The following is a 26619-nucleotide window of genomic DNA, read 5'->3' on the forward strand; positions in this document are numbered from 1 at the left end:
ATAGGCATTGACTTGTCTCTAGATTTTAATGTATTTAAATCTTCCCTTAACCATCCCTTGATTTACATTTTTGAAACCAAGGTAGCCAGTAGAGCTTGGGAAATATGTATAGTTGTTTCAAAATTAAGTTTTATAATATGATTCATAATTGACTGAATTCTGTGCTAGCCCATCTGCTCCGTGGTTTCTGGGTACCATCTTGCATGTGAAATCTCTTATGGCAGTTATACTCATGCTGCCGTGGAGGAAATAGCCATTAGGAAAGCTTCTTTAAACACCAGAGGACTTAAGGACTACGTAAGAGGTACCTAATCTTTCTAGTTCCCTTCTTGTCTATCACTCTGAATTATAGATGCCAGGTACAGTAGGTTCTGAGGTAGGCTTTATGACTTCCTACAGGATACATGGATAAAATCTTAGCTTCAATATTGGTAAAATGGAGATAAACCCATAAAGTTCATGAAAACCTGGTTGCCCAATTCCACATTAAAAATCCTTATGAAGTTTAGAGGAGATGCATGGAAGCCTTAGAAAGATGAGTTATTTAACCTCCTGTAGAACTGGCTCAAGAAAATGGGCTAAGAAGATTTTTGGATTTCTTAAGAGGCTGGTCCTTAGAGGAGTCTCTCTACCAGCCTCAGGTTGCCCTACAGAAGTTCCAGCACCTTCTACTGTTAGCACCATGGCCTTGTCAGTGGCATTCTGGAGCCAGCTCATACAGGCTTGCGAGAGCAAGTTGTTAAATTTCAGCATAAAAGGGCCAGGGTGGGTCGGAGTACTTATTTAAAACACTGAAATAGCAAACACTATAAATCGGGGTTCTCCCCCTCTCCCAAGAGCTGTTAGTTAAACATTCACCAGGACACCACTAGCCTTTAGTCATCACTTAACGTTACTGTGAGCACTTTGCCTGCTTGGACTTTGTGTGTGTGTAGACATACGTAATGTACGGGTATTATAGGGATGAGAAGATAAAAGGATGTTTGAAAAAAAGCCATATGGTGACCAGAGGGCGTGAGAAGTATGATATGAAAGCTAATGAGACATTTTAATGTTAAAAAATATATTTAGATTAAAATAATTCTTGTTGAAAAATTTGCTAGTTTAAGAGTGTATCATTAAAAAGAATTATAAAGATGCCTATGATTTATTGATAAGGGGAGAAAGGTGGTACATATAATTGGAAAGTGATACATATAGAAGATCATATTTTTGTAAAAACAAACAAAATCATCCCAACTCTAAACAGTGTACATGTGTACATGTGTTTTTCTACATTACAGGCTATAGCAATTAAGTGCTATTGACATAAGTAGTGAAAAGGTAAGAAAAAAAAAGGAAATTTTAAAATTCATATACCTTTGTATTATTGACCTTTGGTCAAGTATTTGTTGATTACATTTTGGAGTTACAGAGCAAGGACCAAGCAAAATGACTTTGAAAAAATGGCTTATTTAAAAATGTAATATGAATGAAATGTCATAAATGTACATGAAAATTTTTGAGGTAAATAATCTTCATTTAGTTTCACACACAACATTTGCAGCATTAGATACTCAAAATAGGAAAACTTTAAAATAATACAAATCAGTTAGTGTATGATTGTACATGAAATGCTAAGGTTAAATGAAAGATATTACAGAGGGTGTGTGTATGCTTGTGTGTGCTTTAAAATACTTTGTGAAAACAAAAAAGGATAAAGCCATCCCTAAAAATGGAGAGCAAGACTGTGGACAAATACAGGCACCAGGCAGACAATGGACTATTCATTTGTGCTGAGGAACTGGAGCCTAAGTGTCTTTCCACCTGTTCCAAATAAGACACAATGACTCTAACCTTGAACCAGTTCTTGAATCTCCCTACAAATCTCCTAAGGAGAAAGTAAACTTCTTGTGAGAGGATCTCAGAAGCTACGGTACAGTGTATACAACTTGGCAGCAGAGATATGTAGAAAGAAAAACCATCCGAAGGCCTGGTTCCTCTGCTAACATGCACTGGGGTATTAAACCTTTGCTGAGATGGAAGCTCTTTTCAGATCATTATAGACATGATCACTCAGACTCGATAGAAGATAACATACATTATCATAGCAGTGACTCCACCACATCAGATAAAGACAATCACCCTACAGCCTCAAATAGTCCTCTGGAAATAACACACAGATTGTTTACCAGAGAGCCACCTGTATTTGTCTGGCAATCAGACTTTAAAGATAGTAAGAGTGCAGGGCTAGGAGCCTAAAGCAGGGTCTGTTGACATAAGTAGGTGGTGACTATCCAACGCCCAGAGTTCTATTAGGGATAAGAGACACAGGCACCTCTTGCTTCATAAGAAAATTCCTTTTTAGTTTGTTTCCTAGCAGTCTTCTAGTGTATGTCCTCCCTGATGTTCAGTGAGTACTTGATTGAGGGATGACAGAGGACCTTTATCTGGGACATGGGCTTTAACACTGCTGGAAAAGTGGCTCTACAGTTGATGTGAGTAGACATGTATAAACCCTTTACAAAACTGACAACTCAAGCATCCACTTAAGTGGCTAATAACTGTGCCGGAAAAGCCCAGCACAGCTGAATTCTACTGTGAGTCCCTGAAACAGGGTGCTAGGAAACTGCTGCCTTTCCTCAAATGCAAGAAAGGAAGGTGCTGTGACATAAAAGTCCCAGCATCACCTGCCTACGTTGGTTTCTGAGGAAATGTGTAAGGCTGTAGACAGCTACAAAATACATGACATGTACGTTGGACTTTTGCTTCACAGTCTTTTTCTCAAGATAATGCTCAGGCTCTTTCACCTCTCCTGACTCTGCACAGTCAATTTCTTCCGCCTGGATCTCTCTCATGCTCACCACCGTCTTCACTTGGCCAATTTCTCCTCAGAATTTAATACTCTGCTCATACATGAAGGCTTTACTGAGCAATCCCCATCTCTAGCCTGGGTTAAAGATGTTTCCTCTGAGTTCTCATAGTAAGTTTTGATTACTGCCATAATGTGTGATATGACCTATGCATGGTTCATCTCTTTCTTATAGCAGTGGTTCTAAATTTTGGTTGCACGCTAGATCCAAGGAGATTTTCTTGTTGCCCTGTCTGTACTCCAGACTGACAAAATCAGGGTTTCTAGGACTGAAGAAACCAATATTCAGAGTTTTTTAAAGCTCTCCATTTGATTGCAATGTGGCCAAGGTTGAGAACCACTGCCACTTTGAGATGGCAAAGTCCTAGAGGATGGGCTGGCTCTTTTGTGCATCAACCCAGTGCACAAGACTATCTGATGACAAAATTTTATTAAATATATTAATACAGTTTAGAATATTTTATCATTTGAGTCACCTGGGAAGCCCCGAATTTAGAATATTTTAGACTTTCACCAAGTAATAGTAGGTAATAAGAGGTAGGAATTTATTTTTTTATGGAATGCAAAAGGGTTAAGAGTAAAACAAAAATACAAATATATTATTTATTAAAAATCATTAAGTCCATTGGTTTTACAGCAATTATTTAGGAGAAAACTATTGTTGTTTTTCGCATATTATATTCTAAAGACTCTCTTGATAGTATTCTATACTCTTACGTTTTCATCGCAAATCAATTATACTCCAATAAAAAAAAAATCTAAAAATAAATAAATTAAAAAAACAAAAACATTCTTAGCATAATAAAAACTGAAGGCCTGACCCCTGGGGCTGATAGACCAGAGCTGAGATCTAGGTACCCGGGGTCGGCTCCCACCTCTGACCCTGGCCCCTCACCTGGTGAGCCCAGCCAAGCATGACGGTGTTGTACATGGGAGTATAACTGGAAGGACTGTGAATTCTGTGAGTAGTTCTGCAGTGTTATAGTTTAGGAGTTATGCATGTAACATATGCTCAGGTATAAAGTTTCTTGAAGTGTGGGTCATAGGCCAGCAGCCTTCAAATTAAAGTATACGTTTCTGGACTCCATTCCAGACCTACATTTAGATTATCTGGCAAAAAATTGAGAAATACCCTTGCATCTTTCCTCTCTTTATTGAAATGTAGTTCCTATACTATAACATTAACCCTTTAAAAAGGTTCAATCAGTGGTTTTTAGCATATTCACAAAATTGTACAACTCTCCCCACTGTCTAATTTACAGAAAATGTTCACCAACACAAAAAGAAGCCTCTTCCCATTAGTATCCATTCTCCATCCACTACCTACCACTCTCTCAGGCCAATAGCAAACAGTAATCTACTTTCTTGGGCTCCAAAATCACTGCAGATGGTGACTGTAGCCATGAAATTAAAAGACGCTTGCTCCTTGGAAGAAATGCTATGACCAACCTAGACACCATATTAAAAATCAGAGACATTACCTTGCCAACAAAGGTCCGTCTAGTCAAAGCTATGGTTTATCCAGTAGTTGTGTATGGATGTGAGAGTTGGACTATAAAGAAAGCTGAGCACTGAAGAATTGAGGTTTTCGAACTGTGGTGTTGGAAAAGACTCTTGTGAGTCCCTTGGACTGCAAGGAGATCCAACCAGTCCATCCTAAAGGAAATCAGTCCTGAATATTCATTGGAAGGACTGATGCTGAAGCGGAAACTCCAATACTTCGGCCATCTGATGAGAAGAACTGACTCATTGGAAAAGACCCTGATGCTGGAAAAGATTGAAGGAGGGAGGAGGAGGGATGACAGAGGATGAGATGGTTGGATGGCATCACCAACTCGGATATAAGTTTGAGCAAGCTCTGGGATTTGGTGATGGACAGGGAAGCCTGGCGTGCCGCAGTCCATGGGGTCACAAAGAGTCAGACACGACTGAGCAACTGAACTGAATCTACTTTCTGTCTCTATGACTTTGCCTACTCTGAACTTTTCATATCAGTGGAATCACATAATATGTGATCATTCATAAATAAAAAGGTAACTAAACACATGTACACCCATGGTAGATTCATGTCAATGTATGGCAAAACCAATACAATATTGTAAAGTAAAATAAATAAATTTTTAAAAAATAAAAAGATAACTACTAAATTAGCATAAATAACTAACAATATCCAGGAGATGACGAAGGACAGGGAAGCCTGGCGTGCTGCAGTCCATGGATGGGGTCCCAAAGAGTCAGACATGACTGAGCAACTGAACAACAACAATATCACATTATTGCCTTTGTTTGACAAATTAAATCCAGATATAGTAAAGGACAAAATGTAAAGAAACAAATAGCTAGGAGTAAGCCAAGCATTATGAATTCTGGTACTCTCCTAGGCTACAGTTAAATTTGCCTTGATTTATTTTTGTCTGAAAACCAGGAAGTTACCTGATGAGGCTCGCCCTGTGAACCAGATTCTGAGTTTGATGGGTGTGGTGGAAATATGCCATTCTTTGTGCTTTCCAAGTATTTTGAATGTGTTTCCTAAACTTGGAGGTTTCCCTACCTACAAGTCATTACTTTCTCAAGGTAGGCACCTAAAATTCACTTCTACCTCCCTTACATCCTCAAGTGCATGCTTGAGCCCTGCTCTCCACCAGTCAAAATCATCTATGCCAGAATTCAGATCAAAACAGTTTTTGGGTGCACTCCACTAGGAGCAGAAACACCTTGCACACAGGCAGAGGTTCTAGAGGAATCTTCACGACTAGAATCAGAGGTACTAGTTGGGGCAAATAGTGGTGGTGGCAGATGGTTCTTCCGGGGCAGTTCTGAGTAATTTGAGCATCATTCCAAGCTTCAGTTTCCAAGTGTGGCCCTCTGACCGTCCTACAGAGTTTGGAAGTCACTCATGAATCTTCATTTAATTCCTATTCTGCTTAAATTTGTTGGGATTTATTTCTGTTAAGCAAAAATACAGTGCTAATACAAGACTCTACCTTAGAGGCCCCACTAATGCTGAACTGTCGGTAGAAGCTTGCCCCAAATTCACTTATGAGCTTTAGAGCCCTGGCAAATCTCTTTTTCAGAAAAGCCCTCCTTTTTAGGTTCAGTTGGGCAAATCCTCTCTATTACTCAGAGTGTAACAAGTTTCACTGACGCAATATGAACCCTTTGTGATATCTGACACTAATTATAAAATATTTATCCACACAATATGCTGATTTCAAAGGTACTCTCTACAGAACACTACCTCGGAATCACTATCTCTTTGCCAAGTCCATCAGTCTAATGGTTTAGGTGGTCTTATTAATCAACCTCCCTGCCCATCGCCAGAGAAGGAAATGGCAACCCACTCCGGTGTTCTTGCCTGGAGAATCCCAGGGACAGGGGAGCCTGGTGGGCTGCCGTCTATGGGGTTGCAGAGTTGGACACGACTGAAGCGATTTAGCAGCAGCAGCAGCAGCTGCCCTACTATCCTCTTTGACACATATTAATGTACAACAACAGCTTTAAAGTTCAGTGTCTAATAGCTTTATCTAATCATCAAGGATGAATGGAAAGTTTTAAGGAAAAATATGAATTTGTGATTTTTGAACTTTGTATGTACATGTTGTACACTTCATAACACACAATCAAGAACATAGTCAACCATTGCTTTCAACAAATTCCTTCTTATACTTTTTGATATAAAGAGACTCCTTAGATGCTAGTGGGCAGTCTGAGAGACCTATGAGAGGATGGTTTGTGATGTTGAAGACAAATTCTATGCAATAACCTGTGAATACTCTTAAATGTATCATTTATGTTAAATCTGACTCCTTCCCTAACACCCTTCATCCTCAATAGGTTACTGCACATAATGAAGTGACCAGGTTTTGAGTTTCTTAAATCACTCTGAAATGAAATCTAGAAGTAGTGCTTCAGTTGATGTCCTGACATTTTATGTACTTAATGTTTGATTTGCTCTAGCATATGGGCATCCACAGAAAATGTCACAAATATCAATTGATAATTTCTAAAATATATTGAAGCTGATGTCCCCAGTAGCTCCCAAGGCACACAGTGTATGCATACACCATATAGACCTAAGAATATATCTGTGAACTTACAATTTCAGGTTGAGAACACCAGCGGGGAGTCTTACTACTGTGCATTTTTAAGGCAATACATGGTCATTGCAAAAAGAGGGACCTTGCTATCATAAAGTTTGTCCACAAGGACTGTATAGAATTATATTTTAGGATAGAAAATTTTCCCGGAACATATGATCTTGAAAATAAAAATAAATAAAAACCCATCCATGAAAACTAATCACAGAGTATCCTAAGAAAATGAATTTGGTATATTTAAAGAAGATTACTGAATAAAATCATTTATCCTCAACAATGTTTAAGGACAATGCAGATACACAAGACCTGAATGGGGGAGCAGTGACAGCCTCCAGGCATATAATTTTATTGTTGTGAATTCCCAGAGGAGTCACACTTGAAACTGACCAGCAAAAGATCCATTTGCTAGGATGTCATCTTGACATTTAAATTCATAGCCTGAGATCCATGGCTGAAAGGCAAAGTAAACACCCCAGGCAACACACTTTTGGAGAAGTCATGAAACTATCCTTAACTGAGTCTTTCTCTAAACTCGAACTATTCCAATATACTAAAAATTTGCACATTTGTGAGCACTTAACATGCTAGTGGTTAGGCTGAACTCCACCTCAATCCTAGGTTTCTATCCAGTGTAACTTTCCATTACAGCAATGACTAGCTAAACACTGCAGCCTTTCAAGGGTTACTGAGATATAGCTCCTTAATTACTTTTGCTCCCTCATGAGCTCTGTCTCTGGGGATGGATATGTTTCAGGCTTGGAAGAGTGTTCAGCGGGGGAACATTCCCATGAGCTCAAGCTGGACATAACTTGTTTTTAAGGCTTAATTTAAATATCTGGCAGTATTCTCATTAGCAATTCCATAAAGCAGCATAATGCCTCTTATTCTCATTTCCGCCTAGTCCCTCTCCTGAACTTGCAGTCTGACTGTTTGCATTGTTTTTGCTCCCACCCCTACCCTGGTGCACCAGGCATTCTCCCCTCCTCCAGCAGCAGCCTCTATTTGATCACCAGGCTTCCTCCTCCTGCTCCTCCTCTTAACACTTCCTTCTAACCAGTTCTTCCTTGAAGGCAGACAATAACAATTCACAATCAAATCTCCCCGCACCCAATAAGCCTGGAGGATGAGAGCCTGGCTTGTTAGGATCAGCACAAATAGCTGAAGAATGAACAATGTCTTTTAGTTTTGCATTCCTTAACCTCTTCCTGGAATCTTGTGAATGATTTCTATCCTTTCTGTGAGAAGCTCAAGTTTTCCTTAGTCCTGGCCACATAATACTGCCATATATTTTTAATGAAAAAAGTTAGAAAGGTGTGGAGTTATTATTTTAGGGTTTCCTCATTTTTAAGGTGACTCATATCTAAAGCATCTGTCGACTCTCTGACTGGTTACCCTCCTTTGAGAAATCACACCCGTCTAAACAAGTCTGTTTAAACCATTTACGTCGTATGGTTGCCGATTATTATTTTAGGTTCTCAGGCTATGACAGCGCCTTTTCATTTATTAAGGCCCAAGAGAACTCCCCCTAACCCTTCTGTCTCCCTGAAGTCTTCCAGTAAAGTTTATGTCAGTTCTCAATAAATAGGACTTAAGAGGAAGAGATTGGGTTAAAAATAAGATGATTTATGTTTGAAACACTACAAATGATAAATATCTGCACTTAAGCAGTTACCGAAATTAACATTTAAAATTAGAAACAACTTCCCTTTTCCATTTTGCAAAAGAGGAGATTGACATCTCCAATGATTCCTAGGAAAAGATATTAAAATATATTTGCTTAAAAAGTAAATTCTTGACCATTCTGAGGTTCCCTGGTGGATTCAGTTGAGGGTGGGTGCATCTATTCTAGAGGAATTCCTGATGGTATTTGAGAATGCAGAGGCTGAAGCAGGAGGCCAGAAGAACAAAATAGGGATGTGGAAAGGTATATGCCAGCTGACCCTGCAGTGGCTCCCTAACCACAGGCACATTGATGTTTCCAGAAATGTGCATCCAAAAAAGAATTTCAAAGAAACTTTGGCTAAGTCAGCTGCATTTCATTTAGCACTACACAGGGGGAATATGCATCATCAGAACTCCCAGTTGGGGTGTTTGTTTACAGGGTCAAGCAAGAATCAGAATCAGGTAGGATAAGTTTCTCCAAAGGGGTCAAGGAGATAAAGGTTAGGAAGGCAAACTTTGAGGGACAGGAATGTGGTCAGAATTGCCTCTTAGCATCAAAGATGATCTTTTCCAGTTACAAAACTCCTCAGCAGTAGTTTTCCATTCCCGGTGGCATTGACAGCTGCCTAATGCAATCGCATATTCTTACTCAGGTGACTCCGAGCGAAAACACCCATGTTATTCCTCTGTGCCTCCTTTGGTAGGTGTAGACAGTGTTCTTCATGCTCTCCTTGTGCGCAAAAAGAATAAGTATTTAAAACAACAAGCACTTCTTTAGGTTCAACAGGGACATATATTTATTGTGAAGACAGGGAGGAATTAAGAGTCAAACTGAATAAAAGGAAATCTAATACTGAAAACTAGATGCTTTCACACTGTTACAAAAATGTCCAAGCATTTATTGCAAATGATGATCAGGATAAGGTAGCAACAGTGAAATTAATATCAAGATTAATGAGGGTTGGCTTTGTCCCAAGCACTATCTTCTTTACCTGTGTCATCTCTACTGGTCCTCACAATAGCCCTCCTGAGGTAGGTTCTAGGATTATCCCATTTCACAGATAACCATGATGCAGAATTCTCAGAGCATTTTCTTACCAAGGATGCTGTTAAAGTTAGCAGTAAACAAAGTTGTAGGGATGTTTGCTGGGTTTGTTGTTGTTTTGTTGTATTAGATAGCTAGCACTTAGATAAATGTACTGTGTGCGTGTATTGTTCTAAGAACTTGATCAGTGTTAACTCATTAAATCCTCATGACAACCATGTTATCATCATTTTGAAGTTGTGGAACTTGAGCCTCAGAAAATCAAACAGTCTGCTCAAGGTCACCCAGCTCATGAGCCGGGAGAGCAGACCTCTCATCCCACTGTCTGTCTAGAATGTTCAGAGGCAAAAATGTCTTATACAAGCTGTTGATGTTCAAGCATTTCTTAATGTGTGGGTGTGTGGGTATTGTGAAGGACAGATTGAGGTGGGGAGAGACATGTCTTTTCCCCCATCTCTTTTGTTCTTCTCAGACCTTGACAATGTCTCTTATACCTTATGATCACTGGTGTGAGAGCTCACATTTCCTCTTATGAATGTTACTGCCTAGTAAACTGGTAGTGATGATAGACTTATCATTGCGGATTAGAAGCTATCTAACATATGACTGGTCAAAATCAATTTCAATGCTAATTCAGCTAAAGTTAACAGCTTAGATTTTATTTTACTTAATAATTTCAGTACTTCACATTTAACAACAAAATAAGCTGCAAAATATATCCTATTTTTCCTCAACTATCAAAGCACATATTTCTACCTAACTTGTTAGATAATCCCTTAAATTTCAAACAAATCCAAGCTGGAAACTTCACCATCATGAAGGGCAGTTGCCTCTACTTCAACACGGACACCACCCACTTGCGCTGTCATGCAAGGAGAGGAAATTAACATTTGCTGATGGAGTGTTGAGCATCTGGAAGGCCTGTGGTTGAGAGTCCTGGCCTCACTAATATAAGAACCTAAAAATAAGTAGGGGAGTGCATTGTCTTGAGAAGGAAAAGAATGTAAACAAACTCAAGGGGAGGAAGCTGGCTCATTCAAAATAAAGAGGATGAGGTACTGGGAGTTCTTCAGATGGCAGGGACCATATTCCATCTCTACCCGAGTTCTTTGGTTAGTAAGACCTCAAATAGGAACGTATGTTAAAAGAGGCTGAATTCTGATTGCTCTATATAGGCCAGAAGCTCCCACAAATCTTATGGTAAGGCTTAGCACTGAACAAAAAGGGCCGCTGGTCCTTAAAGGGCCAGTAGTCATAGGTGTGGAGCGGAGGGAACAGCAGCCACACTTAACTAGAAAATTGTGCCCCCAACCTTGGGATGGTAAAACCCCTGGGGTTCCTATGCAGACTCTGAGTAGGAGAGAAGACCAGTCTTCCTGCTGAATGCCTGAGACCAAATTTCCTGCCAACAATGACAAAAGGGGGCCTTGGCAGATATATAAATTTATATATATATTTTTAAGCAATTTGATATTTTTTTGTCCATTGAATGTCATGGAACTAGATGTGGAGGGATAATTATGTTCTCTTTAATACCTTTTGATTCTCTGGAATTTATTGCATAAATTTTAATCTCAAGTTTTACTTGGTTTAATAATAATCATCATAATTTTTATAAACCAATTTCTAATGTCACTCACTCTGGGATCATGTTGTGGATACCTATAGATATAAGATGAGATGAATGACTTAAATTACTAGTGCAGCAGAATCTAATACCATTCATCAAAATCCACTCTCCCCTCTTCTTCTTGCATACACAGTTAAACTATCTTTCCCAGAATTCCTTGCAGCTAATGTGGCCTCATGACTGAGTTCTAGGCAATGGAACACAAACAGAGGTTAGGTTCTTCACTTCCAGATATGGCCTGTTATAAACCTTCCGAGCAAACACATCCACAATCTCTTCTCCGTCAATGGGAATGGAGAGGATCCCAAAGTAACTGGAAATCTGCATGTCAAAGATGACAGAGGTGCCTTCAGTCTTGAATGACACTGAGTTCTTATGAATGAACAGAACCTGCCCACCAATAAGAACTTTCGAAATAGACTATTACTAGAATGAGCAGGGAACAAACTTATGTTGTGTTAAGTCACCAAAATTCTGGGGTCTCTGTTACAATACTAGTTGTATCCTAACTAATAAAATCAAAGTAACTGAACAGCAACCATAAAAAAAAGCTAACTCCCCTCGTGTAATCACACAGTCATGTCCTCTGTGATAAACACTTCAAAATTATAGAATAGATGTAATGAAATAGCTGTCTAAATTTAAAATTCACTATCAAGTTCTTGTTTAGGATGCCTATAAATGTGCTTTGTTTGACATACAGGGCATTCTATTTTATTTGAAATAATTGCCTAAATTTATGGAAAAAATTTCACTAAAACATTTGGATTTTCATCTTCTGAAAAATTGGATAATTTGGCCAACTGGGGCTTTATTCTCACTTTTATGTAAATCATGCTCTTTCCAGATTCAAATGACTTGTCCTGGCCATCTTCCCTCTCTTGCATTACTTACTTGGCCTTTGCATGCAGTTGAATTTGCTTTCTGTGTTATTATAAATAGCTGGGGATTAAAAAAATATGCAATCCAACCAGCTACAGTTACAGTGAGTAAAGATTAACTATTTGCATGTTATGCCCTTGGCTTTTTTTTTAATGGAAATTATAGAAATAGTCATATAAAATCTATTACTGTACTTGCTGATCTGATATTTTTGATGGGTTTTTCCCTTTCACTATATCTCTCAATATTCCCTATATGAAATTCAGCAAAAACTCTTTTCAGTATTAACTCATTAGAAAATAATAACCTCTCCTCCTGCTAATATGATAAGAACTGTTTGATTATTTTCTCTGTTTTGCCTTTGGCCATTTAGAAGACCAAAGCTATATTTCTGTTTCAACTATACTGTAAGGAAATTCATGACTTAAACATGAATGCTCTATTTTTTCTTCTTTTATTGCTATTTTATTTGAATATGTATTTTCTCAATTATGGTTATTTATATGCTTTTAAAAATTCAGCTATTTCATCCTTGCATTTTTATAGGCCATCTCAAATTCTTTGTGAAATTAGAGTATAAATAAATAAGTATGGTTACATTAAACATTATAGTTAATGTTTAATAACAATATAAATTATATCAAGAGAAGAGATAAAGTTGAATATTTATAAAATGCCAGGCTACATTCATTTAAGAAGCAAATTTTTATTTGATTATTGTTTTTCCCTTTTGAAAATAGGATAAAGTTATAAAGAATTTCTTGGTATTTCTAGATGATTTGCTGTAAAATAGAGGGACATGACTTGTTTCATTTTTAAAAATTAACATTAAAAAGCAACCATCATATACAGACAGATACGTTCTCTCATTTACTTGTCCAATCACTCCACAAGGCATCTATTGAACAGCTGTTTATGTTAAGAACTATGTGTGAATAAAGTCAAGTTCTAGAATTTGAGGACTCAACTAATGGAGTAGAATAAAGGCTAAAAGAGATATCTATAGAATGTAGACTAGAGGGAAGGTGAATTTCTGTCTGAGGAGTCAGGAGAGGTTCTCACCCGGGGGACATGTGTAAACTCTGTTGAAAGGCCAGTAGAGGTTGAAGTAGGGGCAAGGGCCTAATTTGTGAAGAGGTGGAGGCTTGAACCTGTAGATAAACTCAGTGAATTCCAAACCCTCAAATCAGCACTATCTTTGAGTGTCAACTGGTAGGAGGGGATGGAGGAATAGGTCAGGAGATGAAGTTGGCAAAGGGAAAATTGTAGGGACCTGGCTGAGGTCCTTACTTGCCATGATGGTTATTTACTCTGTTGTAGTCATTGAGCAGCCTGTGAGAGTTTTAAGTAAGACTTATGTAACTGAATCTGTAGTGCATGGAACCAGCTCTGAAAAAACTGCCCAGGGTGCTTTTATGGAATCAATCTTATTAATTCTCTTAAGGCTTCTTTTTAAAACTTTTATTGGAATATAGTTAATTTACAATACTGTGTTAATTTCTGCTGTATGGCAAGGTGAATCAGCTATACACATACATATAATCACTTTTTTTTTAAGATTCTTTCCCCATATTGGTCATTACAGTGTAGGAAGTAGAGTTGCCTGTGCTGTACCATAGGTTCTTATTAGTTATCTATTTTATATACAGTAGTGTGTATATGTCAATCTCAGTCTCCCAATTTAACCCTCCCTGCTTTCCCCCTTGGTAACCAAGAGTTTGTTTTCTACATCTGTGACTATATTTGTTTTGTAAATAAGTTCATTTATACTGTATTTTTTTCAGATTCCACACATAAGCTATATCATATGATATTTGTCTGTCTCACTGACTTCACTCTAGCTCCATCCTTGTTGTTGCAAATGGCATTTCTCTTTATGGCTGAGTAATATTCTATGGTATATATGTACCACATCTTTTTTTTTTTTCTTTCACATTTTAGAAAGTTTATCTTTGTGTGTGTGTTGGTTTCTGCCAAACTTCAACATGAATCAGCCATAGATATACATATGTCCCCTCTCTTTTGAACTTCCCTCCCCATCCCACCCCTCTAGGTTGTTACAGAGCCCTGGATTGAGGTCCCTGAGTCATACAGCAAATTCCCATTGGCTATCTATTTTACATATGGAACGTAAGTTTCCATGTTACTCTTTCCATACATCCCATCCTCTCCTTCCCCCCACTCACATGTCCACAAGTCTGTTCTCTATGTCTGTATTTCCACTGCTGCCCTGCAAATAATTTCATCAGTATCATCGTTCTAGATTCCATATATATATGCATTAGTATATATTTGTTTTTTCCTTTCTGACTTACTTCACTCTGTATAATAGGCTCTAGGTTCATCCACCTCGTTAGAAATGACTCAAACGTGTTCCTTTTAATGGCTGAGTAATATTCCATTGTATATATGTACCACATCTTCTTTCTCCATTCTGCTTTTGATGGGCATTACTTCTATGTGGCAAGTGTTGTAAATAGTGCCGCAATGAACATTGGGCTGTATCTATCTTTTCCAGTGATGATTTTCTTGAGATTTATGCCCAGGAATGGGATTGCTGGGTCATATGGTGTTCTATATTAACTTTTTTAAGGAACCTCCATACTGTTCTTCATAGTGGCTGCACCAATCTACATTCTTACCGACAGTGTAGAAGGGTTCCCTTTTCTCCACATCCTCTTCAGCAGCCATTGTTTGTTGATTTTTTTTTGGTGACCATTCTGACCAGTGTGAAGTGATAAGTCATTGTGGTTTTGATTTGCATTGCTCTCATAATTAATGATGTTGAGCCTCTTTTCATGTGCTTTTTGGCCATTTGTATGTCTTCTATGGAGAAATGTCACATCTATCCAGATCTTCTGCCCACTTTTGGATTTGATTTTGTGTTTTGTTGTTGTTGTTGTTGATATAGAACTGCATGAGCTGTTGGTAGATTTTGGAGAACAATCTCTTGTCAGTCACTTTCTTTGCAAATATTTTCTCCCCTTCCATGGGTTGTCTTTTGGTTTGTTTATGGTTTTCTTTGTTGTGCAAAAGCTTTTAAGTTTAATTAGGTCCCATTTGTTTGTTTTTGTTTCTGTTTTCATTACTATAAGAAGTGGATTGAAAAAGATATTCCTGTGATTTATGTCAGAGAGTATTCTGCCTATATTTTCCTCTAAGCATTTTATAGTATTCAGCCTTACATTTAAGACTTTAATTCATATTGAGTTTATTTTTGTGTATGGTGTTGGAAAATGTTCTGAATTCATTTGTTTACATGTAGCTGTCTGGTTTTCCCAGCACCACTTACTGAAGATACTGTCTTTTCTCCATTGTATATTCTTGCCTCCTTTGTCATATATTAGTTGACCATAGGTGCATGGGTTTATCTCTGGACTTTATATCCTGTTACATTGATCTGTATTTGTTATTGTGCCAGTACCAAACTGTTTTGATTACTGTAGCTTTGTAGGATAGCTGGAAGCCTGATTCTTCTAGCTGCATTTTTCTTAATACTGCTTTGGCTATTTGGGGTCTTTTGTGTTTCCATACCAATTGTTAAATTGTTAGTTCTAAATCTATGAAAAATGCCATTGGTAATTTGATAGGCATTGCATTCCCTCTGTAAATTGCTTTGGGTAGTATAGTCATTTTGACAATATTGATTCTTCCAATCCAAGAACATGGTATATCTCTAGTCAGTGGAACAAATTCTGGGAGAACTGCCCAGGGCACTTTTATAGAATCAGTTTTATTTTTAATACTTTTCTTATGGCTTGCTGTTTAATTTGGTATTGATGCATTTCAGAAAGAATTTAGGGTAAGTTGAAAAGGTAAATAAATTGAACTAGAAGTCACTAAAATAAGAACTTGAAAGATACATTAAGGAGGAGTTAAGGGTAGGCAAGCAGGTGTGAAGGTTGGTTCATACAGTTCATGCCCTGACATCCTACATTATCGCTTTCTAGAGCCAAGGTACAGAGGACTTGGCTCCAGCCTTTCTGATAGTCAAAGTAACTATTAATAGAAGCACAGAATCCATGGAGTAAAAACAAGTCCAATGCTCAGTGGAAGTGCCAATATTCCTGATACAGAAATCACAGAAAGACATATTCTCTAATAAAATAATAAATGTCTTTAACAATAATCTGACTGAATATACCAAAAAACTCCATAGGACAATTTTTTATAAAATCTTCCCAAACTAAGTCGTTAGCATCATGCCATACTACCTCCCTCTCAGTCAATAAAAGCAATTCTAGGACAACTTGGTGCAGTCTAGAAATGTGACTTTTTTGCTAATCCCACTTAATTCAGGAAGGATTTTAAGGTATCTATCTGAAAAGGAAAAATGGACCTTATTTCAGGTACTCTTCTGTGATATGCTTCCTTTCATCCCAGCTTTTTAAAACTAAATATTGAGCTCAAATATCACTTTTGGAGTGCAGTTAAGCACAGAACTCTCTGGTAGAAATGGTCAGCTGGGTTGAGACTAGAACTAACGTCTGGTTTTAGAAACTGTGGAGGCTGAAATAACTCTTTTAAATTAAAAGGCTGCTCACCTTCCTTCACTCAGTCACTCACTGATAAACTGATTCATTCATTTTTTTTAACAAATATTTGTTGAGAACCTACTACTTGGCAGACACCATGAATCAGAAACTTACAGTCTAATCAGAGATAAAGACAGACACACAATTAAATGAAAAAGAGATAATTCTACAAAAGGCTTCAGAAGACATTCTCTGGGGGAGAAATGAGCTGAGGAAGTACTAAAGGATGCAGGATTCTTCTCAGAAATTAATTTTGAGTCCTTGATTAATCAGCTTCCTAGCACTCTCTATAAACAAACTGGCAGCTAAAATGAAGTACTTCATTCCAACAGATTATTTGTGACAACCCCATAAAATTGTGGAACTGTTACTGAAACAGTCCATTTTGGAATAACTGTTAATAACTTTTTTGAACTTTGGTATGTGTCAGGCACCCTGCCAACTACTTCATAGGCATTAGCTCACTTCGCCAGTTTATGTGTCTTTCATGGCACCCTATGAGGCTAAAGAATGCTATTAGCTTCTTTACACAAATGGGAAGAGAAGAACTTTAGTAACCCTTGTCAGTCATGCAGCTGGGGTAGCAGGGCTAAGTCACTAACCCAGCAACTAGCTCTCCATTACTGCTCTTATACTGGCAGGAATTAGGATTTCCCAGGCAAGAATATTGGAGTGGGTTGCCATTTCCTTCTCCGGGGATCTTCCCAGCCCAGTGATTGAACCTGGGTCTCCTACACTGTGGGGAGACTCTATACTGACTGAGCCACTAGGGAAGCCCCAATACCAGGACCAGTGGCCTTTACAAAACCCTCATGATTCATATCTATAGCTTAGCTCTCTATTCTTCAAATGGAAAGGTATGACTCTCACTCATCTTAAAGTGATTTCAATTATTAAGAGAGCAAAAAAAAAACATGATTTCTAGTAGATGCTGATAATAATAGTATAAGGTGAGTTCTGAATGAGCATTAATGGCTGGTCGTTTATAAAGATTAATGCAGCTCAGGAGCAAAGAGGAAAGTGCTGGGATCAATCTTGTGTTATTCCCACCTGATTTTTTGGCAAGCAATTAAAGAGTATACCAAAAATCTATGAATATATTGAAATGTTTGGGCCTCTAAACTCTGTATATTCTTATGAGAGGATGTTGGTATAAGTCCAAGCTTATCAAGTAAATGAAATATATGTTTGAAGAAATGCATAGTCAACTAATAGGTATTTACAGAATAAGTGGATTAGATTATGTGTCCAAGTAGGTGGCTAACAAAGATCAGACACATGCTATGATTCTAAAGTCGCTGGAGGGACAAGGATTATCCTTGGGGGCTTGTTCATCTTGAACTTATTCATCATCTATGGAAAGTGAGCAAACAAGCCCCATATCCAGTTAGAGAAGGGAAAAATGAGCCTCCTGGCTATCAGCCAGAATCCAGGCTTGCTCGTTCTGAGTGACCAAACTCAGGCCTCAGGTCCCTACATTCTCAATCTGCCTTCACTAGTAGAGGATCCTACAGCTAATGTTAGTGGCTCTTACAGCAACGTATTGTGCCTTGGCTTTCTGAAGCCAAAAAAAAAAAGAGAGAAAAAAAGATAATTTAAAGTAAATAAAGTCCTGGTGACACTCCAAAGTTTTACACTGAATGTTGCCTCATCCATGTGCTATTAGTTATTTAACCACTTCTTGCTGGGCAGGAGCCATATAATGGCTCATAATTCAGAGGGTACTGACTTCAGAGATTATGAGCAACCTGCTGATGTGAAGTGAGAGCTCAGACCCTCTCCTTCCATGCTCACTGAGAAGTTTGGCAGCAACACCCACCAATGGGATTGGAAAGCCTCTGTCATCCTTCAGTGATTTGTCACCTCTCTAGTGCAAGAACATGGGAGATGAGCCATGGGATAACCACATAAAGGGTTAAAATGAAGGTTCAAAATAGTCGTTAACCTAACCTAACCTAACCAATGAAGGTAGGATGTAGAGAGGGTTAAATATAATCAACTCAGGCAATAAAAATATTTCTGAGATTTATCCCACATGCGGCCATTTAGTACCAATGGGTTCTGTTCATAAACAATCACTGAGGAATTTTCCATTTGGATTAACATGTTTGGCTCAAAAAGAAAGGCCCACAGGGGAGGAATTTCCCCATTCCTCATTGGCTCCAGGTAGGACTCTATCAGATCCCAGAGGGGGAAAACATGTACACCCATGGTGGATTCATGTCAATGTATGGCAAAACAAATACAATATTGTAAAGTTAAAAAGTAGATAAATAAACGAATTAAAACAAAAAAACAAAGTCTCTCAGGCTGATTCACTCTGACATGAGGTCTGTAGATGATAATAAAGTTAAAAGATCTAAAAATTAATTTATTGATACAACCAGCACGTGTGTTGGCACATATATTTAGCAAAAATTTTCAAATGAAAGTGAAATCATTCTTGTGAAACAGGGGCCCCGGAGTCAGAATATCTACACTCAGCTGTTTTTTGTGAGCAGGCTTCTTTGATTCACTTTCCTCATCTGATAAAGGTGGAGTACTATCTGCCTCACAGGACTGTTGTGAAAAACAGATGACATAATGTGGGTGGGAGCATTTAGAAAAGCATAGGTTGCTGTATGACTCTAAGGTATTAATTACTGTCACATTATCCTAAAATTAGTCATGACAAGCTGCAGGAACAAGGTAATACTTCTAGAGTACACAGAAGTGTGAGCTTTAGAGGGGAGGGAGCGGGAAGACCATTCTCCTTTGGTTCGTCAGTTGGACAAACGTGTCCCATGTGCCATGGTCCCAGCTTGCTGTACTAAGAACGAGGCCTGGAGATGCTTCCCAGAGGCAAGAGTTATAAGGGTGAGAGCGAGATGCTGGTCAGGGACAATGGTGGTACTGGGGAGAGGGGAGAGTGTAGGCCGAAAGAGATGGGGATTGTGCTGGACTGTGCAGCGCATCTCAGACACGAGCCATCATGAGAATCACTGGAGGACTTGAAACACATATTGCTGGATCCCACTCCCAGAGCTTCTGATTCAGAAGGTGTGCGATGAGACCTCAAAACTTGCATTTCAAGTCCCAAGTGACTCATGCTTCTGGTCCCAGGGCCACACTTTGAGAACAATCTGGATATTATAAGAATTATAGCATCTCAGCTCTAAACAATCAAATCTGATTCTGGTGAGTATACAGAAGAAGGGAACTTTCTTCAAGCTGATTAGGATTATTTGGTGGTTCCTAAAATGAACAGGAGTCAGATTCAGAAACAGACAGGTGCTAGGGCGGTCCTGGCCCAGCAGCACAAACTCCTGTGCCATGATGCCTGGGTGTCACTGGTAGGGTATAGCATTTCCATGTGTTTTTCCTCTCTTGCTTCACCTGAATTAATATTCAGAGACCAGGTGGGCACATGCCCATTCCCAGCTAGTAGCTGACAGGGTACTTTGAGTTACAGGCCTTCCATGACTGCACAATGAGAGAGACATAATGGAAAGGATATCAAGGTACTGCTGAGGAAGGAGTGTTAATGAATGCTAAGGTAGCCAAAAAACAGCATCAACAAAAATAGCCCATGTTCTCTATCATAGTAGGAAAAGACCAATTAGTAGAGGGCCTGGATCTATTGGAGAGGGGTCTGCACTTGATCTAAATTGGTGTCTCTTGTGGATCCTTACTTTGGAAAGTAAAATGGGAATTGATAGCTTCTTTAGAGAAGGAAAGGAAGCAATTAAACCAATTCCTTGGGAAAATTCTGTCAAGGTACTCCTGGTGGTCCTTCCAAGACCTCTGCTCCTGACTCTGAGTATCAGGACTGTTGCTTCCAGGTCTAAGTATGTCTTTAGAAACTTTAGAAAGGTCAGGAGCTTCTGATTTCAAAGACACATGTATCTGAACTACAGCTTGAAGCACCCTGTATAATTCATTGGAAGGGTTTCTTCTTCTGGATATTCGTAACTGTTTCAAGCATACAGGACAGAATAAAGAACAGCATAACACTCAAGCATCTATCATCCAGTTGTGTAGACTTCTCTTTTGGAATAATCCTATGGAATATTATAGACCTTTGAACTCTGGTCAAATCTTGGTGGTAGCTAGACCAAGAGATGAACTGGCCATTGGGATAGAGGTGAGGGGTGAGGGGAGGAAAACCCCTGGACTATTGCAGATAATCACATTGTCGATGACAGAGTGAATGAACAAGGATGAGTAATTATATTTCCCAAATACTACAAGTAGGCAAGCAATGGATTCAACAATTTGGAAGGCAGTCATTTTAAAAGTTTTTTTTTCCCCCCTCCTTTAAGACTTGTAGTCCTGATACTTCACTTTCACTTTTCCCTTTCATGCATTGGAGAAGGAAATGGCAACCCACTCCGGTGTTCTTGCCTGGAGAATCCCAGGGATGATGGAGACTTGTGGGCTGCCGTCTACGGGGTCGCACCGAGTCAGACACGACTGAAGCGACTTAGCAGCAGCAGCAGCAATATGGGCAGTAATCTTTAAGTTATTATAAACACTCAGTTGAAATATTTGTTTAATTCCATATAGGTCTCTTAAGTAGATAAAATCATGCAGATGGGAGTGATGAAAATGCCTAGGGCAAGTTAGTCCTGTGGGTAGCTCAAGTGGGTATTCACAAGTGTGCTGAGAGGGGCAGTTCTTGGTAATCTTTTAAAAGTGTAAGCTGTGACAAGGCATCCCAAAGTTCATGGGATGAGATTTTAATCTTCAAAATATTAGCAGTGACAGTTTTACTCTGAAATGTTGAAGCTTGTATCTTTTCCACATTTCATAGCTATCAATTTAATTATATAATAATATAATTTGACTATTGGTTTCTAGAAGAGTGAATCCTGAATAAAAAGAAACTAAGACCTTGGGTTGTTAATTTTCATGTTAGGAACATAGTGTCCTTCAGCTGCTCTTCTTCTAAAATTGAGATTTCTTACAACTTTTTCTTTCTCTGCTATTTTTTCCTTTTATTTTCACTCTAAGGAATCATTACCTTTTTGTCCCTTCCATGTTATACCTTGAAAGTATCAATTTCAGATTAAAGTAATGGCGTATGTAACTGGCATTTCTAAGGAATAGCATTTCATAAGATAACTTTCCCAGAGATTTAAAGTGGGCTATTATAAATTCCAAAATAACCTTATTTTAAATGTATCCATTTTAGCAATTCATTTCAATGAAATCTGTACAAAGCATTGAACCGGGCACTGTGAGAGGCAGAAGAAAAACAAACTTTCTCTCTATCCTTGAAGTGCTCACAGTCTTGGGGAAGAGCTGGGCCCATCAAATAATTCTGTTGTGGGTCATAGTGTGACAAATGACAGAAGACAGGTGCAGAGGAGGGCTGTGAAAGTACCAAGGAAGGAGAGATCACTTCCAGTTTGATGGTCAGACAAAACTTTCTGGAAGAAACAATCTTGATAAAGCATGGGAAAAATCTGGTGAACACAATGATGGGGACATATTTCAGTTGCAAATGAGCAAAGGTCCCAGGGCAGGAATTCATGGCTATACTCAGGGATCACAGATATATGATGGAGAGGAGACAGAAGAAGGTATTGGCCCCTCATTTTCAGTGTGATAAAAGCCATAGTCAGGAAGCTGGACTTTATTCTGGGAAAATGGGCAACTGTGGTTGCTCTCAGCAATGGAACAGGGGAAATAACATGATCAGGATAAAATTCAATTAAGGAAAATATATTGAGTGGTTTGCAGTGAGCCCACACATTTTTGGTGCCACCCTCAATGACCTTCATGTTCAGTGGTAGACAGAGGTGTAAACAGCATCAGTAAAATATGAGCAGAAAGTAACAACATTATAAAGCAACTGTGAAAGTGAAAGTCACTCAATCGTCTCCAACTCTTTGCGACCCCTTGGACTATAGTCCATGGAATTCTCCAGGCCAGAATACTGGAGTGGGTAGCCTTTCCCTTCTCCAGGGGACCTTCCCAACCCAGGGATTGAACCCAGGTCTCCTGTTTTGTGGGCGGATTCTTTACCAGCTGAGCCACAAGGGAAGTCCAAGAATACTGGAGTGGGTAGCCTATCCCTACTCCAGCGGATCTTCCCGACCCAGGAATTGAACCATGGTCTCCTGCATTGCAGGTGGATTCTTTACCAACTGAGCTATGAGGGAAGCCACAGAGCAACTGTACCCCAATAAAAATAGATAAAATGCAGTGTTTCAAGCTAAAATAGATGGTTTAAGGAGGCTAGGGAGGCCACAGAAGGTACTCTGAGGGCTAAGGGAGAGGTTGGTCCTCGATACAAGTCTTACAGACAGAGTAACATTTATTTGGAAAAGGAGGAGAGAGAAGGATAGCCTGGACTGTGAGAGCACAGATAGCAAAGTCACAGGGCACCAACAGACTCTGACTGTGTAGAGAAAGGTGACAGCTCTATTTTACTAGCCTGATGGACTGAGGCAGAGAGAGGGGTGAGTGAGAACAGGGAAATGAAGGCTAGGGATGGGACTGTCCTTGGAAAACTTTCCAGAGTGGCAGGGAAGCTAGGAGAGCCTGGCAGTGGTCACATCCTGCAGCAGGTTATACTTGGGAGGCACAGCCAGACAGGAATTCTAGACTCTACACGTGACTCCCACATACTGTAGGTGGTGTAAGTACAAACTGCTCGAAAAACTCATTAATACTCTCAGTTACTTCCTAACCTTGAACATTCCAGCACTCCCAGGAGCCCTCTGATCTCCTGTCTCCTCACCGCATCCTCAGGGCTCCACTCCCACACCTTGGTCCATTCATCCCCCTTCTCTCCTCTGCTCCTCCAGGATGTTTCATTCTCCCTATGAGTGTTAACTTCCATCTCTGTTTGGTTTTCTGCCCCCACATCAAATCTTATACACAGTTTTTTTATCCTTCCTTTCTTATGCAAACAGGGCTTGATGGTGTGAGAGCAAGTGGGCTACATTATGATTGGGTGAGGTGGTGGGCAGGAATAGTGGGGGCTCTGAACTTAAATATGTTGATAATTTGGGGCTAGTAGCAACAATTGAGATCTATGATGGTCAAAAAGAGCTAGGGATTGGCAGGACAATGGAATCAAAGACATGGAAGTGAGATAACTTGTAGAAGTATACTCAGAGGCAACAATTAGCCAAATATGAGATGCAAGCAGAAACAGGTGGGATTTTAATACTGTTTTAACTTTGGATCTCCAGTATGTAATAACATTGTGATATTATTCACCATGCCTGGGGAACACAGACGAACACACTGAAGAGATAAGAATAAAAAATGATAAATTTGACTTCGTATGTGCTGAACCTAGGATATCCACGAGATAGGTCATATTTAGCAAACCTAGTGTTCTAATTCAATGCAGTATACCAGCAGTCTCCAAGGTTGTATGCTTAAAATATCATTCAAGGACAAACACCACTGGGAAATTACATACTCTGGCTCTTTTTTGGAGATTGATACACTGATAAATCCTGCAATAAGTGAACATATTTAACTTTATTTCCAATGCCCCTCTCATATTGTTTTTCAGAATACCTATTAACATAATTTACAATTTTTTTCCAGAAACAGTGTTTTAAGAAACGCTCATTACAGGACTAAGGAATTGTGATCAGAAGATTATTAAGATAGAAAGGACTTGGTAGAGGAGGAGGGTATGCTTATTTACATGGAAGGAATAGTTAAGAATTATGAACTGATTAATCACTCAGAGTAGACAGAGAAAGGAGACTAGAGATAGAAGCTTTATCAACATGTTTGACACTTCCAATGGTGTGTGGGAAATACAATTTAGAGAGGCAGCAAGTTGCGAGAGCAAAAGCATGGATTTCACAATCAACATGTGTGTGACAAATGATCTAATTTCTAAGACTCAGTTTTCTTATCTGAAAAATAATGCTCACCTTTTTGACTTGTATTGAGAAGTAAAATAGGTAATACATAAAGCACCTATCACCTAGGAAGCACATAGCCCACTTCAGTAAACATTATTGTTAACACTATTTTCATTTAAATATTCTTGATGAGTAAGCAAAACTTTAATGATTAATCTGCTATATTATAAGCTGAATATTGACAATTACACAGGAGAGCTCTCGTTGGTTGGTATCAATACCCTAACACAAGGGAGCACTCCCCGTTCAGACACACCTGGGGCAAGAACAGCATGGAGCAGGAATCGACTCTGCAGAAGCTAAATAGTGGAAGAAGACACTGCAGGTATTTCCCTAGGGCTCCCATGACCATGATTTTCATCAGTTTTTCATAAAGAGATGCTGGAAGCTAACAACTGAACCTTAGCAAATCTCTCTCCTTAAAACATTCTGAGCTAAAAACTCCCTGGGTGAATGGCTGTAGGGATCCACCTGGCATGAGGTGATATCCTCTGACAATAGTCATTATCCAGTACCCTGAAAGGCAGGCCAGGGGAGAGGCATCGGGGAGAGAATGCTCGGCTAATGAGAGATGTTTCTGTCTGAATCAGTCACAGTGTCATCAGTGCAGGACTTAGTCATGTTCAGTCTTGGTCAATTGAGCACACGAGGCCAGAAAAGAATCTAAATTTAGTCTAAAACTCTGCTGACTGCCACTGCAGATTAGCTTCTCTCTACCCCAGGACAAAAAAACGGGGGAACTATCGTGGTTTTTATCCAGATCAGATCACTGCAAACCTTGAAGGGCTGGTGACCAGAATATATTATTCTGCGGTCTTTTCTCTGGACTGCAGTCTCTCGGATCTCAGATTGGTCTGAGTTTGTTGTTGTTCAGACTGGCCATAGAAGGTGACTGGCCACTCTTCTTAGTATGTCAACCCACAGTATGCGGGATGTGGATGGAGGAGATAGCTAAGAGGATGGCGAGTGTCTCTTTGAGGAAACACTCCCGGCATTAGGGCTGTTCAGATCCTTGAGAAGGGGCAGTAGCAGGACTACAACCACTGTTTATACACGTGGATCCACAAGGCTGTTCTGGCAGGAGATGCTCATTGAGCTGTTCCCTAAGTGAAGACAGGGTAAAGTATAAATGAAATTTCCCCTGGAACTTCAGAGGGTCTCTCTTTCTCTCCCGGGGAAGACTTGTAGCAGAAAATGGGCAGTTCATTATCTGATTTTTTTCATATGGTCATTAGCCTAAAAATCAGAAGACTGGGGCAAAATAAATATATATAAAATAATGCTGCTCAAAATATGGTCTAAAGATGGGCAGCAGCAGCATCTGAATCCAGCATTCCCTAGAAGCGCATATTCTCAGGTCCTATCCTAGGTGTACAGAAAACTGTTTGTTCTGAAAAGTTTTCCAGATACTTCTCCTTATATGAAAGTTTAAGAAGAACTGTCCTAGGCCTATAGGAGAGGTGTCTAAAATTTCCACTTCTATTCACTCACAACTAACCCAGCTTGCTTGTCTTTCTACCCTTAGTTTCCAGTTCTATTATCCTGATCATATCTGATTAAGTCATCTGGTTATATATAAGAACTCAGTCTTGCAATTTTTATCATCAGTGTAAATCAGAATTCCGTTTATGGAAAACAACTCTATAGAGGCAGTAAAAATGCTGGTTCTTAGCCCTGTGATTGGTTTGCAGTGGAGAGACTATAGTTAAAACTTTTGAAACGTTTCTGTTCATTCGCAGAATAACAATGATATAAAATAAAGGATGAAAAAAGGCAGAAGTCACTTACATAGGCTGCAAGTTGCTCCTGGGAAGCTTTTACTTCAGCTTGTAATTTCTCAATGCACTGGAAAGGAGTAGAGTTTAGAAACAAAGTGTGTAACTCTTCCTTTTACATATTCAAAGTATTCCATATGTAAATATGAACTAGTTCTCATATTTTACAAATAGCAGCATTATCTCAGTGAGATGTTTTGAATATCATCATTAAATAGATCATCGCTCCCATCTCTTTCTCTCTTCCACTCCATGGAATAAC

The 26619-nt window shown here is 39.1% G+C and overlaps 1 protein-coding gene across 7 annotated transcripts in view; it reads right to left on the reverse strand.

Moving 5' to 3' along the window:
* Positions 1–26619, reverse strand: part of CCDC192 (coiled-coil domain containing 192) — a 205395-nt gene that overhangs the window by 118226 nt on the left and 60550 nt on the right. For all 7 annotated transcript variants that reach the window (XM_081504101.1, XM_081504100.1, XM_081504106.1 and 4 more), the window contains one exon: positions 26371–26427. In XM_081504101.1, coding sequence (XP_081360227.1) covers positions 26371–26427 — 57 coding nt within the window. The remainder of the gene's footprint in view (positions 1–26370; positions 26428–26619) is intronic.

Source organism: Giraffa tippelskirchi, chromosome 6, assembly GCF_054371585.1.
Source record: "Giraffa tippelskirchi isolate mGirTip1 chromosome 6, T2T-mGirTip1v1.2.pri, whole genome shotgun sequence".
NCBI classification, from domain to species: domain Eukaryota; kingdom Metazoa; phylum Chordata; class Mammalia; order Artiodactyla; family Giraffidae; genus Giraffa; species Giraffa tippelskirchi.